Source organism: Spinacia oleracea, chromosome 6 (genome assembly GCF_020520425.1).
Source record: "Spinacia oleracea cultivar Varoflay chromosome 6, BTI_SOV_V1, whole genome shotgun sequence".
Classification (NCBI taxonomy): domain Eukaryota; kingdom Viridiplantae; phylum Streptophyta; class Magnoliopsida; order Caryophyllales; family Amaranthaceae; genus Spinacia; species Spinacia oleracea.
Genome location: NC_079492.1, coordinates 60,874,748 through 60,888,564, shown reverse-complemented (window position 1 = coordinate 60,888,564; position 13,817 = coordinate 60,874,748). Strand labels below are relative to the sequence as shown.

General features: G+C 34.2%; 1 protein-coding gene across 3 annotated transcripts; it reads right to left on the bottom strand.

Annotated features, from left to right (window-relative positions):
• Positions 1 to 8,905: 8,905 nt before the first annotated feature.
• On the bottom strand, positions 8,906 to 13,014 carry LOC130462713 (uncharacterized). Of its 3 annotated transcripts, none has more exons than XR_008923409.1 (4): positions 12,683 to 13,014; positions 12,234 to 12,611; positions 9,555 to 9,592; positions 8,906 to 9,411 (listed from the first exon to the last, which is right to left on the bottom strand). XR_008923409.1 is itself a non-coding variant. In XM_056831519.1 (3 exons), the coding sequence occupies exons 2-3, from the start codon at positions 9,588 to 9,590 to the stop codon at positions 9,106 to 9,108; spliced, it is 342 nt and encodes a 113-aa protein (XP_056687497.1). In that variant the 5' UTR covers positions 9,591 to 9,592; positions 12,234 to 12,997; the 3' UTR covers positions 8,906 to 9,105. The 3 variants fall into 3 exon arrangements, 1 of the variants encoding a protein (XP_056687497.1); XR_008923410.1 differs by having other exon boundaries at positions 12,234 to 12,493; positions 12,562 to 13,012; XM_056831519.1 differs by having other exon boundaries at positions 12,234 to 12,997.
• Positions 13,015 to 13,817: the final 803 nt, after the last annotated feature.

The window sequence follows — 13,817 nt, the reverse complement described above, 5'->3', positions numbered from 1 at the left end:
CACCATCATCACGCTCCACCACCGTCCAACATCACAACCCTAACATCCGCCGCCAATATTCCCGGACGATACGTCCCATCCCTCCGCCCAGAATCACCCACGACGCCACCCCTCAACTCCCCTATTCTCGCCTTGTTCATGCCCATTTCTTCCTCTCTCTTTCTCGCCGTTTTGCCTCCACCAAACAACCACCACCATCACCGTCTCACCTCCGGTGCTGCGCCGAACCATCGATCCCAGCCCAGCCGCCACCTCCCTCCTCCCTCCTCTTCGTGCTCCTCTCCTCCGTGCTACCTGATTCATTCAAAAAAAGGGAGAGAATCAGTTTTAATTAAAACCTGATTCATTTTTCTCCAACCCAAATTTAAGTTGGGCCAACTTAACTATTTGGGATTTGGGTAAGACCAATCTAAATTTTCAGAATTTCTATGGTATTTATGTTCTAATAAATTGATTTTACAGTATAATTATTTATTGTTATTATTTTTTTCAGGTTTGATTATCAATTTTAACAAAATAAATTATTAGATTTGTTTAACAAAAATGAAATTTAAATAACATTTTCATGAAAACCGGATTATGAATATGAATATATTTTTCGATTAAAATTTCGATTAATATTATTTTCATTAAATTATGAAATTATATTATTATTAAAAATTATTTATTTACTTATAAATTTTATTATTTATAAAATATTGATTTTAGATTATTTATCTCTTTTAATACTAATTCTATGATTTAATATTTTGAAAGAAACTGGACTCAGAGCTCAGGACGAACGAACCAAGGAAAATCCTTAGCAAATCACGGATCTGAGGTAACGGCTATTGCTAGTACCCGCAATTCCCTTATAAATGAGATTATGAAATTACAACGTTATGATTGATTTATGAACTGAATGTTTTTGACATGTTTTGTGAATTGCGGGAAATGAAATATGATTTGATTGAATTATTTATTATAATATGATTTGATGGAATTATTCCTTATATTATGATTGATTGAATTTCTTATAAAATGATGCTTATATGATGCCATGAAAGAAATTATATTTTATTGATCCCAAGATCAAAATGATGTTTTATTTCGATCACATGATCTAAAGGAATTATGTTACTTCAAATGAAGTAAAAAGGCTAAGATGTAAAATTTAACGAAACATGATAAATGAAAGTGAAAGACCTAGTCCGTTTGGCAGTATATGTTCACAGGTTACAATTCTCGGTCATGGATGTACCCATGGGGCATCCGCCCATTGAGCCAAAGCTCTCATGTTTTCGGGCCAAGGCCCTATGTTTTATGGACAGCGGTCCATCGTGGAAGACGTTCCACCATGTCATACTTGCCACGGCTAGCATGTGCACCCTAAAGTTATAAATGAATTAAATAAAGGACTTTATAAATTGTTTTACATTATTCTATTCTCCCTGTGTTACTAAATAAAATGAATTGAAATGAATTTACGTTGCTAGAATAGTTCGTTACTGAGTCTTCGGCTCACCGATTTTGTTTTTTGTTTTAGGTACTGCTGGGAACGATGGAAACGAGTAGTGGCGAGGATTTCACTTTAATAATATTCACCTAGTTCATGCTTAAGGATTTAATAGTTTATTCAAAGACTTTTAATAAATTACATACTTTTATTTTGGTAATATAAATGATTATTATATAAATTTTGGGATTTAATAGCTTATGATTGATGGTTGCCTTGTAATTCCCAAGAGGGAGTTACGGCAGGTAATGTCCCGACCAAATTAGGTTAATTCCGCTGCTAATTATGCATTAATAATTGAATTAGAGGTCGGGGTGTTACAGTTTGGTATTCAGAGCCAAGGTTCTGGACCATAAGTGCTAAACCTTACGGATTTTGCACGAAATAGAATTCAGTAGGCTTTAAGCAAAGAATTTTAAGGAATGAGCTAAAAAGGAATATTCTAAAATCATGTTAAGTTAAAATGAATATGAGTGTGAGTGTAGGAACGGGATGAAAGGGTTTATTTTCTATGATTTATTTGCTTTCATTTGTTGAGACATGTTATGTTGAATGTTGTATGTTGTCTGTCGAGGCTATGAATTATGTCACCAAGGGCTCGCAACGAGCAATCCGTTCACAATGATTATACCATATCGATGCAATTATTAGTGTTTTCTTTCCTAGTGATTGTGAATTAGAAATTGTCCTATGATGTTAGAGAAAGTTGAGTTTTAGTATCCTTTGACCTATCTAGACCTGATGTGATTTTGGGAATAAGTTGGTTGAATATGAAGCTAACACTAATTGTTTGAGGCATAGTGTGACCAAAACGCCAAATGAGGATAGGATTGCATTCCATAAGTTAGTAAGAAAACCAACGATGCAAATTGTCACTGCTTTGAAAGCTCCGGTGGTGAATTTTTCTGGTTATCCTAGTAGTGTTGTCGATCACCCATCACCGATACAGCTATCGTTTGAGAATAGGCAAATGTTTTCCAGAAAAGAAACCTAGTATGCCACTGAGAGAATTGAACTTTAGCATTAAAGTAATCACAAGATCCACCCCTATTCCTAAAGCACCTATAGAATGACATCAACTGAGTTGCAAAGAATTGAAGAATCAATTAGATGATTTACTTGGATAAGGGTATATTCAACTGAGTGCATCACTTTTGGGGAGCCCTGTCATATTTATGAGGAAAAATGATGAAACATCGAGGTTATGCATAGATTATATAGAGTTGGAAAAAAAAATATCCTTTATTCCGCATTGATGATTTGTTTGACCAACTTCGAGGTACAAAAGTGTTTTCAAAGATAGATTTGAGGTCTGGATACCATCGACTTTATAATAAACTTGAGGATATTCCAAGAACAACCTTTAGAACCAACTATGGTCACCATGAGTTTGTTGTAATACCTTTTGGGTTAACTAATGCATCAGCTGTATTTATGAATTTAATGAACCACATTTTTCAAACCATACCTTGATGAGTTTGTAGTTGTTTCCATTGATGATATTTTGGTACATTCTAAGAGTAATAAGGAACACGAGGAGCATCGGAGAAAAGTGTTAGATATGAAAACCAATTATGTGCTAAGTTGTCAAAGTGTAAATTCTGGCTTAAGGAAATATCGTTTTTAGGTCATATTATTTCTGAGAAAGGTGTATCTGTTGATCATGAGAAAGTAAAAGCAATCGTGGAATACCCTAGACCAACCAATGTCCCTGAAGTATGAAATTTTATGGGTTTAGCTGAAGATTATCGAAAATTTATCTAAGATTTCTCTAAGGTTGCCTTACCCACAATCCGATTGGTTAGAAAGGATATCAAATTTATGGGGAATGATGATTGTAAATTTGCAATTTGAGAACTTAAGAGACGTATCACAATTTCCTATATCCTTGCCTTCCATCCGGAACTAAGAGATTTGTTATTTATATTAATACTTCTAAACATAGAATATTATGTGTCGAAATGGAACAGGAAGGTCATAGATGATTCTCTCGCCAACTCCAAGTCCCTGAATAGAACTACCTTACTTATGATCTTGATATACAATACCCTACCAGAAAAGCTAATGTTATTATAGATGCTTGAGTCAAAATCTTACCTAAATTCGATCCTACCTTTCTACGAGCCAACCAAGATGATCTGTAAAACCTAGAAGTCAAGTTGTTAAGAATAAAGGAAATGTTTGTTTAAATGCGTTAAGTCAGTACCGAGACCAACTTTGATTGATGAGACTAAGGAAATATTTGTTATGGAAGTTCCTTAAGGATAAAGGAAACGTTTGCTTGAATGCGAGGCCAACTTTGAATTATGAGATTAGGAAAGCACGAATTAAGGATTTGCAATAGGAACAAATGATCATTGTGGAAGTCATGACCATTAGGTTCGAGATTATTCTGAGCTATCACCATCAGCTACACGTACTAAAAGATCGTCTATCAACAACGAACATAGAACCAATGACATTGTTAGCATGCTTCAGAAACCCATGATTGGAGTAGATTCTATGACAAAACCACATGAAAAGGGCAGAAACGTTATCAATGGTCCTTGTAATTCTCTTTTCTAATTATTATGTATGATACTCGTTGATATTCCTTCATTTATTATTTGTCATATATGTTTAGCGTTTGTACCAAATAGGTTGATATGTGTAGATTGTTGAGTATTAGGTAACCTAAAGAAGTCCAGGCATATTGGAATAATGTGATGTGAGGATGATAGGTTAACAACTATGAGAAATATTGACATTAATCGTTGAAAAAGGAGGGTAGATTTCTACAATGACTAAGAGACAAAAGATTGAAGTTGAAAGCTTATCAGAAAAGTTACGGAAAGGAAATTTTACTTGCCTAAGTGCCCAAATATATTTCGAGAAGGAAACATGATAGACCTCTAATAAGAGAACAAGACTTTAGATTCCAATGAGATGAGATGAGTTAATTTGAGGAAATCATTTTAAGAATGATAACATGAAAATGTTACCTTGGGAACCCCGATCTTATGTGCAAGAAACAATAATGTATGAGTATTATAGAGGATCAAGATAAGTTACCATTATGTGTCATATATCTGGTCTCAATGGAATTAGTGTAAAAGTATTTTGAAGGTTCGTTGAGGTATTAAAAATATACTAGAGGTTGTAAACCAAATACCATAAAGTTAACTGAAATTATTTTGGGATTATCAATTGTATGTGAGATCTTGATGAATCATATTTAAGACCCGTGCTTCAATACATTTAGTAAAACTACCTATGGATAGTTTAAGAATTATGGAGAACCCTAAGGAACAAATTTGAGGAAAATACAGGAGTTCGCGAAGTTTTGAAATATGTCAAGTTGGCAAGAAAGTAGTTTCGAAGGCTATGAAATGGTAATCTAGGGTAAACAACCTAGACTAATCTATGCTAAAGTATTTACCGCATATTTTGAGTATATGTAGAGACCTCAACCAGGCTATGTTCAAGGATCGACTCACGTGATTTGGGTTGAGCCCTCCATTGTTGAAAGAATTTGACTTAGGAGAGAGAATGTTGAACATCATTGTGTTAAAGTTAAATCAAATAAATGCATGTTGAAGGACTAAAGGATGATTGATATGCCTCTATTAAGGAAGCTAAGAAGTTATCAATAATTGGTCTATCAATAAGGTTGAATGATAAAGTACCGAAAGAGCACGAGTTTGTATTTTATAAGTGGCGAATCACAAATCAAATCAAGGTTATTCAAGGTTTCAAAGCGTTCAAGTTAGGGTTGATTTTCGAGTTACCTTTCCGCACCCTTCATAATGATTGTTTTTGTGGTTGTAAGCACCTAAGTGTATTCTCAGATATGTTAGGGAAGCTAAGCTAGAAATTTTAAAGTTATGCAAGAATAGTATGCGGGACCCAACATGATTTATGGTGAAAGTTATGAAATTGAGTTTACACATGAAGCTTTGAGGATTGTACAACAAATAAGTTATCAAGAATTAATTTGTCAATAAGGTTAATGATATCATTGAATGTTAGAATTTCAAAAAGAATTATGAATGATTGAGGATTGCAATGGAATTGAGATTAGAAAATCCACAAATGACATATCTATAGGACCAGGTAGGCTGAACTAAGTTTTCTAGGAGCTAGATTGTTTGTTATAAAGGCACGCTTTATGGCTTAGCATTATCCGCAAAATCTGTTCATACGTTTCATTCAAAAAAAGGGAGAGAATCAGTTTTAATTAAAACCTGATTCATTTTTCTCCAACCCAAATTTAAGTTGGGCCAACTTAACTATTTGGGCTTTGGGTAAGACCAATCTAAATTTTCAGAATTTCTATGGTATTTATGTTCTAATAAATTGATTTTACAGTATAATTATTTATTGTTATTATTTTTTTCAGGTTTGATTATCAATTTTAACAAAATAAATTATTAGATTTGTTTAACAAAAATGAAATTTAAATAACATTTTCATGAAAACCGGATTATGAATATGAATATATTTTTCGATTAAAATTTCGATTAATATTATTTTCATTAAATTATGAAATTATATTATTATTAAAAATTATTTATTTACTTATAAATTTTATTATTTATAAAATATTGATTTTAGATTATTTATCGCTTTTAATACTAATTCTATGATTTAATATTTTGAAAGAAACTGGACTCGGAGCTCAGGACGAACGAACCAAGGAAAATCTTTAGCAAATCACGGATCTGAGGTAACGGCTATTGCTAGTACCCGCAATTCCCTTATAAATGCGATTATGAAATTACAACGTTATGATTGATTTATGAACTGAATGTTTTTGACATGTTTTGTGAATTGCGGGAAATGAAATATGATTTGATTGAATTATTTATTATAATATGATTTGATGAAATTATTCCTTATATTATGATTGATTGAATTTCTTATAAAATGATGCTTATATGATGCCATGAAAGAAATGATATTTTATTGATCCCAGGATCAAAATGATGTTTTATTTCGATCACATGATCTAAAGGAATTATGTTACTTCAAATGAAGTAAAAAGGCTAAGATATAAAATTTAACGAAACATGATAAATGAAAGTGAAAGACCTAGTCCGTTTGGCAGTATATGTTCACAGGTTACGATTCTCGGTCATGCATGTACCCATGGGGCATCCGCCCATTGAGCCAAGGCTCTCATGTTTTCGGGCCAAGGCCCCATGTTTTATGGACAGTGGTCCATCGTGGAAGACGTTCCACCACATGTCATACTTGCCACGGCTAGCATGTGCACCCTAAAGTTATAAATGAATTAAATAAAGGACTTTATAAATTGTTTTACATTATTCTATTCTCCATGTGTTACTAAATAAAATGAATTGAAATAAATTTACGGTGCTAAAATAGTTCGTTACTGAGTCTTCCGCTCACCATTTTTGTTTTCTGTTTTAGGTACTGCTGGGAACGATGGAAACGAGTAGTGGCGAGGATTTCACTTTAATAATATTCACCTAGTTCATGCTTAAGGATTTAATAGTTTATTCAAAGACTTTTAATAAATTACATACTTATATTTTGGTAATATAAATGATTATTATATAAATTTTGGGATTTAATAGCTTATGATTGATGGTTGCCTTGTAATTCCCAAGAGGGAGTTACGGTAGGTAATGTCCCGACCAAATTAGGTTAATTCCGCTGCTAATTATGCATTAATAATTGAATTAGAGGTCGGGGTGTTACAGGTTATTTTTTATTAGGTGATACGACTTAAGCCTGTCAATAAGTTAGTTCTGATCAATACCGTCATCGTAGCAACGGGGTCTCATGTTATGACCAGCTTGGGAATTCCAGTTTCAATTTCAAACAAAATTGATTCTATGATTGTTACCTTTTTCTGGGCTAAACAAGGTCAAAAAGGAATGAATTGGGTCCATAGGGATATATTACATCTACCATGTGGGGTGGGAGGTCTGGGTATTCGCAGGTTATCGACGCTTAATTTAGCATTTTTGAAGAAACAAGTGTGGAGAATGCATCAAAGTCCCTAGTTACTAATTTCAAGAGTGTGGAGAAATTTTGCTTTGATTATAGGTAAGACAAATAGTTTTCTTGGCCGAGCTTCGTGGGGGGTGTGTGGTCTTCGCAAAGATGAGAATCTTTTACTTTAAGGTTGTGCTTGGAAGGTGGGAAATGGGAATAATATTATAGCTGGAAGAGATAAATGGGTTAATGATAGGGTGCCTATTTTTTCTTCTCATATTCGCCTTACCGATGCAAAGTTTTGGAAGGTAAGTCACTTTATTAAGTCACCTCATCTCAACTGGGATGCGGGACTTGTTAGAAACACTTTTGACAACATGGATGCAAAGGCAATTATTTCTCTTGAATTATCAACAGGATTAGTAGTGGATCAATTATATTGGACTAAACATAAAACTGGGAATTTTACAACGAAAAATGGTTATGCTTTTTTACGAGAAGCTGACATTAAACAAGATTCTCACACTGGTCTAGGTCAAAATAGGTTTATTCCCTTTTTTAAGTTACTTTGGGCTCTAAAATTTCTTGCCAAAGTGGAAGTTGTTTATTTGGAAAATAATGGTTGAAAGAGGCCTGGAACGAAGAAGTATTAATTTGGATACATCTTGTGACTTATGCATCGATGTTTGCGAGGACGCACAACACACTTTCCGCCTTTGTAAAAATTGGCTCAGGATGTGTGGAGGAGTAGTAGGCTAGGCATATTCTCAAATTTTAACGACAATCTATTAATTCAAGATTGGATTATTAACTATATCCAGCTTTTTATTAGCTTGGATGGAAAGGTTAGTGACTGCGTAGTTAATTTGATTGGAATTTTATGGGGATTATGGGTTACACGACATGCAAGAGTATTTCGATCGGAGGATAGGGATATAGAGGCTTTTAAAGTGCAACTCACGTTAGCAAGGGAGCAACATCAGGTGTTCAGTGGGAATTTTAACACTACTAGAAAAAGGGGTTTTAAAGACAAACTTTTTTGTCGTTATAAGTCAAAAAATTCGTCGTTAAAACCTTTAACGACGAAGAAAGTTCGTCGTGATTTTTGTCGTAATAGCTTCCGACGTTATTAGTATTAACGTCAACGTTCGTCGTGAATTTTACACGACGAAATTATTGTTCGTCGTTATTTATTAACGACAAAAAGGTTGTTCGTCGTTATTTATTAACGACAAAAAGGTTGTTCGTCGTTATTATGTATTCAATGACGTCAAAAAAACAGCAAATAGCGACCAACATAGTTGACGTAAAAAGAGAATCAAATGGACACAATAATTTTAATTGTCGTCCAACAACGAAAAAATATTTTGACGTTAATGTGACTAAAACAAATATAGTTTGTCGTAAATATGAAAATATATATAACCTGCAATTCATTCAAAACCATAAAAAGTATATAGAATGTAACACTAAATTTATGATTAACGTAATCAATCACAAAATATTTATAATAAACAAATTCAATGTGAGTCAAAACAACCAAACTAATAAGGTCAAATATATAACTTGGTCCATACTAAGAATTAAATCTCAATGATTCCTTGTTTTTAAAAAAAAGTAAGAAAATTTGCACCAAATATCTAGAACTGATGTGTAGCAGCTTCGACCTATTTTTGCATTTCTGATCCAGCTTGTGAAGTTGGAATAGTAACATTAAGTTGCGACACCAATGCATCTTGAAACATTTTCATTCTAGACTCAACCAAGATAACACGTTCCTTCATTTCATTGTTCTCGGCTTGTACTTCCTCCATGCAATTTGCAAGAACTTCATTCTGTTTGTTGGCAACATTCAATTTAGTTTGAAGCTCTACTCTACTGGGTTGTGGTCCCCTTACATCTTTAAGCTTTATTCCTCCTCCAAAACCTACAACCCGATCTCGAGATTTTGATTTCAAAACTTGTTGTACTACCTAGGAGAACACAAAGAAATTACATTAGTACATGAAGAATATATTTGCACAAGAAGATCTATTATTGGTATTTCGAGACAAGAAGTAGATAATAATGACAATTGAAAAGATAGTACTAAAGGATGCACCATTCAAGGAAATACCTGCCCAGATAAGGTAAGCAAAGACCCTGAAATCATACCTGAAAGTACCATACACAAACTCAGACTAGTCACTCGCTAAAACTGCCTAAAAGTACCATACAGAAACACTTGAATAAAAAACTAAGATTACTAAAAGGGCTACAGTCCTACAGCTTAGGAGAGTAATCAGAGAGTACACTTTGAAGTTCCAATCAACAATTTAGACCAATATTATCAGAAATTTGAGAGTTTAACTGTCCTATTTAGCAACCATGAGGCGCTTTTTTTATTTCGGGTATTGATGTTACAGTTAAATTCCCTGTAGAAATTAGCTGGTACACAGTCTGCCTATAAAATTGAGTGGGGTCATTCTAGGCCAGGATACAGATTCGGATGAGAATTTCTACAGCGAGTTACAGTTTTAACTTCTAAGAGTTCTCACCATATAGTCATATACTCCATTTACCCACAAAAAATTCAGATTGTCTATTCTAACAGTAGTTGCTTCTTGAGCTGGTGTTCAGTAATAACAACAAATACGCGCCCTGACTGACTAGCCTAAGGCAACATCTAGAAAAGTTTGAAAAAGAATAAGATCAAATACAAATTGGAGGAACATGTGATCAAACATGGCAATGCATTAGTTGCTAGTCACTGCACTGTAACACCTAAGCAACTTTAAGGAATGAAATCAGACAAACAGCAAAATCAAAGATACATCATCATATTATCATCATGAGCGATGTACTATATCATGATGCAGATTAGATTAGAACTTAAATCACCAGTGAAATCAGCAAACTGGTAACAAAATATCACAGTTGAGTGATGAATGAGTCCGCCATGATCACGATAACTCTGGAATGGGAGCAGGAACGCCTTAACCCAGGAAAGTTCAAGCTAAATAATAATTACCTATAAAAAGATAACCTCTAAGTCATCTTCCCCCACATCAACATCCCGACATATACATTAAAATAAGTCAGTCATACATCATAATGTTGGGATGTGCCAGACCAAACAATCTAAATCAACTCATAATCTACAAACTGTGTATCTTTTCTATCAATAAATTAGTATTACTTAGGTCTTATTTTGTTCTGTGAAGAGCATTAGCGGAAAAGATCAAATTGGTACTTAGGTGAGAGTGCATGGCCAAGTAATAATTATCTTTCATTTTCAGCTAACCCCCTCCTTTCATTGATGACACGAGTAATTTTCAATTTAATTGGTTAAGTACTAGGCAATAGGTACTACCTTATGAAGCTTGTTTCTTTCTCTGATCCAGGTAAGAAAGAGGAGACTAAATTATCTGTATTTATTTAATTTAGCATAGTAAAAATATTAAAAATTGAACATATAGCTCTAGTTATTGTTGCTTGGTGCTGAGTAAGGTTTTTGAATAAGGTTATGAATTCAGTTTACAGCTGAGTTTTCTCTGTGATAGAACACTCATACTTATCTGAAAAGAAAATGATAAGAGTTGTCAGTTAGAATACATTCGTACACCAAGAATAATCAAATTTTGTTATGACGCTTTTAAAGAAATTACAGATTTATAAGCTAGAAACAAGGCTGTGAATTTGCTAGTTCAAGCAATAACTTTGGAATGACAATGAACCATCAGAATCCAGAACACCGAGAAATATGGTGGAACCAATTGCAAAGAAGGTAAAGGTCTTGTAACTACGCACACATTTCTATCGAACTGCTAGGCCAATTGTGCAACATACATCAAAGAAAAGAAAATGAACAGAGAGTAAAGTGTTGAATGCAGAGGACGTTGATATGATACTGCAATACTGATGCAGAGTTTCTTGAACATGAACAAAGACATAGTATGTCATTTAGTAGCCAGAGAAAAGTTCAAGGAAATTTTCTTTGATGAAACAAAGAGGTTCAGTATGTCAACAGAAAAAGTGAAGGTGATAAAAAAATTGCCACTTTCATATTTCACCTCGAAAAACATAACAAGAAAATGAAACAGCTATGCTACATGATCCTCATTCCTCACTCATCAACTCAGACCACAATACGGATCTGTGCTTACTCGCAGTCATAAAAGTTGAAACTCCTTGTAAAAATAGAAATCATCACATGTTGGCAGAAAACATGGAGAAAAATTCATGGATAATTGTTTATTTAATTAGCTTTATAAACTAAGCCTGCTGATCTCAGTTACACATCCCCAGCAACATTGCTACCCAGAAACTATAATGTTCAAAGTAATGCAAACTTTACATTGTTATTAACCCACCAAAAAATGATCATTGGTAGAATAAACTGCAATAGACACCTCTAAACAATCAAATACATGATCAATCTGGAAAAACAACCACCTTGTAATCATCAAGGGGAGGTACGGGTTAGAATGATGAGGAGGAAGTGCAATTGACTTCCTAATTCCTAATTGAAGGGTTCCAATTCCAAAGATTCATGTCTTCCTATTCAGAGAACAATTGCCACAACAAAACAACCCAATTACAGCTACAGATACGCCAATTTCTATGGTAAGTCTTGAGATAATGAGAAGTTTCCTAAATGTTTTACCATTCACAATCATGAATATGCATCACTAGGGTTCTAAAAATTGGCAGGCTAATACATGGCTTATATTGCAATTATTCTTGTAAAATCAAAGATGCATAGAAATTAAGTCCTAAAATTGATTAAGGAACACCAGATTTTACAAATACATACCTGAATTTTAGTAGGGGTTTTGCCGGCGATCTAGCTAACACCACTCTCCATAAATCCGGTGGCAAATATCTGTTTTCCGACAATTTGTGTCCATAATTTCTTTTTTTCCGGCGACCCATTTTGACTAATTCGTCCGTATGAGTTGATACTTTGATAGCCACTCGGCCCACTCCAGTAGCCCAGTGGTATCTGGCAATTTCAATTACGCATCCACGCGGGAAAGCCAAATGTGGTAATCAGGTCTTTTGGGTGAAGTCTATCTATTTAATTCACCACAAGTAAGCTTTCAAAAAAATTGTATAAATCAAAGAAAGAATAGGAAACTTACCAGAATTTTATAATTACGATTCAAGAATTCGACAGCCAAATCCAACCCAACTTCATCAATCGATTGAACAAATAAGCTTTCATGAAAATTGTATAAATCAAAGAAAGAATAGGAAACTTACCAGAATTTTATAATTACGATTCAAGAATTTGACAGCCAAATCCAACCCAACTTCATCAATCGATTGAACAAAAATGACTAATAAACCCCTAAATCCATAGAATATTTGGTGAAATAAAGAGGGAAAAGGGACATATGAATTTGAGTTGTGTATGTCAAGGATTTGTTGGGAATTCCAAATCAAAGAAGTTGCTCATATGAAGCGATGAATTTGAGAAGTTCAATTTAGGGTTTGAGGGGTTTAAGTTGGGGGGTTTTATTTGAGGGTTTTAAACTTGAGGAGGACTACAGAAAGCTGGGGAAGTGCTTGGAATAACGACGAACCAATTTTACTTTACTTTATTTTTCAGCTTCCCTTTTTCACAAATTACGATGACTGTATTCCTGGGTCGTAATAAATTAACGCGCTAACACATTCAACGACTGTAGATTGACTCCATCGTTACCGTGTTGTCGTTAAATAGGCATTTTCTAGTAGTGTAATGAAGATTTGGGTTTTCTACATCCACTAGAGCATTCGCCTATTTACCCACCAGGTTTTGACTTTGCAAGTATAGGTTTGGAAATTTCGACTACGTCTGGTACAATGATACATATTGATGGATCTTGTAACAATTTTACGTCAAGAGCAGTGATGGGTTGGGTGTTTCAACAACCAAGAATTGCAGAGACAAGAATCATTGGGGGTTGTGACTACAGTTTAGGACAATCAGCATTACATGTTGAACCAATGACTTGTTTGAGTACCCTTCATTGGGCAAAGGATTTTTCCCTGACTAACATAGTTGTGTATACTGACTCAGCTATCTTGGTATCTTACTTGTAGAGACACACCATTCCAAATATTAGTGTCAGATGGACAGTGCAAGCCATCTTAGAGTTAGGTAAGAATTTTACGAGTTGTGTGATCAACAAGGTCTAACGAGATCAAGTTCATTCGGCACATGTTCTGGCGACAAGAGCAACAAAGGATGGACTGCAATTCGTTACGCCCTTTGATGTTAGGTCTATGTTTAATTAACTAGCTAGTTTCTTTAATTTCTTGTATCTTTATCCTTTGTCAAAAAAAAATTACTTGTAACCATTTTTTTAACCATAAATAATAATTTTGGATTTAACTGAACCAAACTAGAACG

What these genes read in the sequence shown, in the direction of transcription:
- LOC130462713 (XM_056831519.1), bottom strand. Translation starts at nt 9,590, where the DNA reads ATGATTTCAGGGTCTTTGCTTACCTTATCTGGGCAG. An exon ending in TGCTTACCTTATCTGGGCAG is followed by an intron (nt 9,412 to 9,554) that starts GTATTTCCTTGA and finishes GTGTTCTCCTAG; the next exon opens with GTAGTACAACAAGTTTTGAA.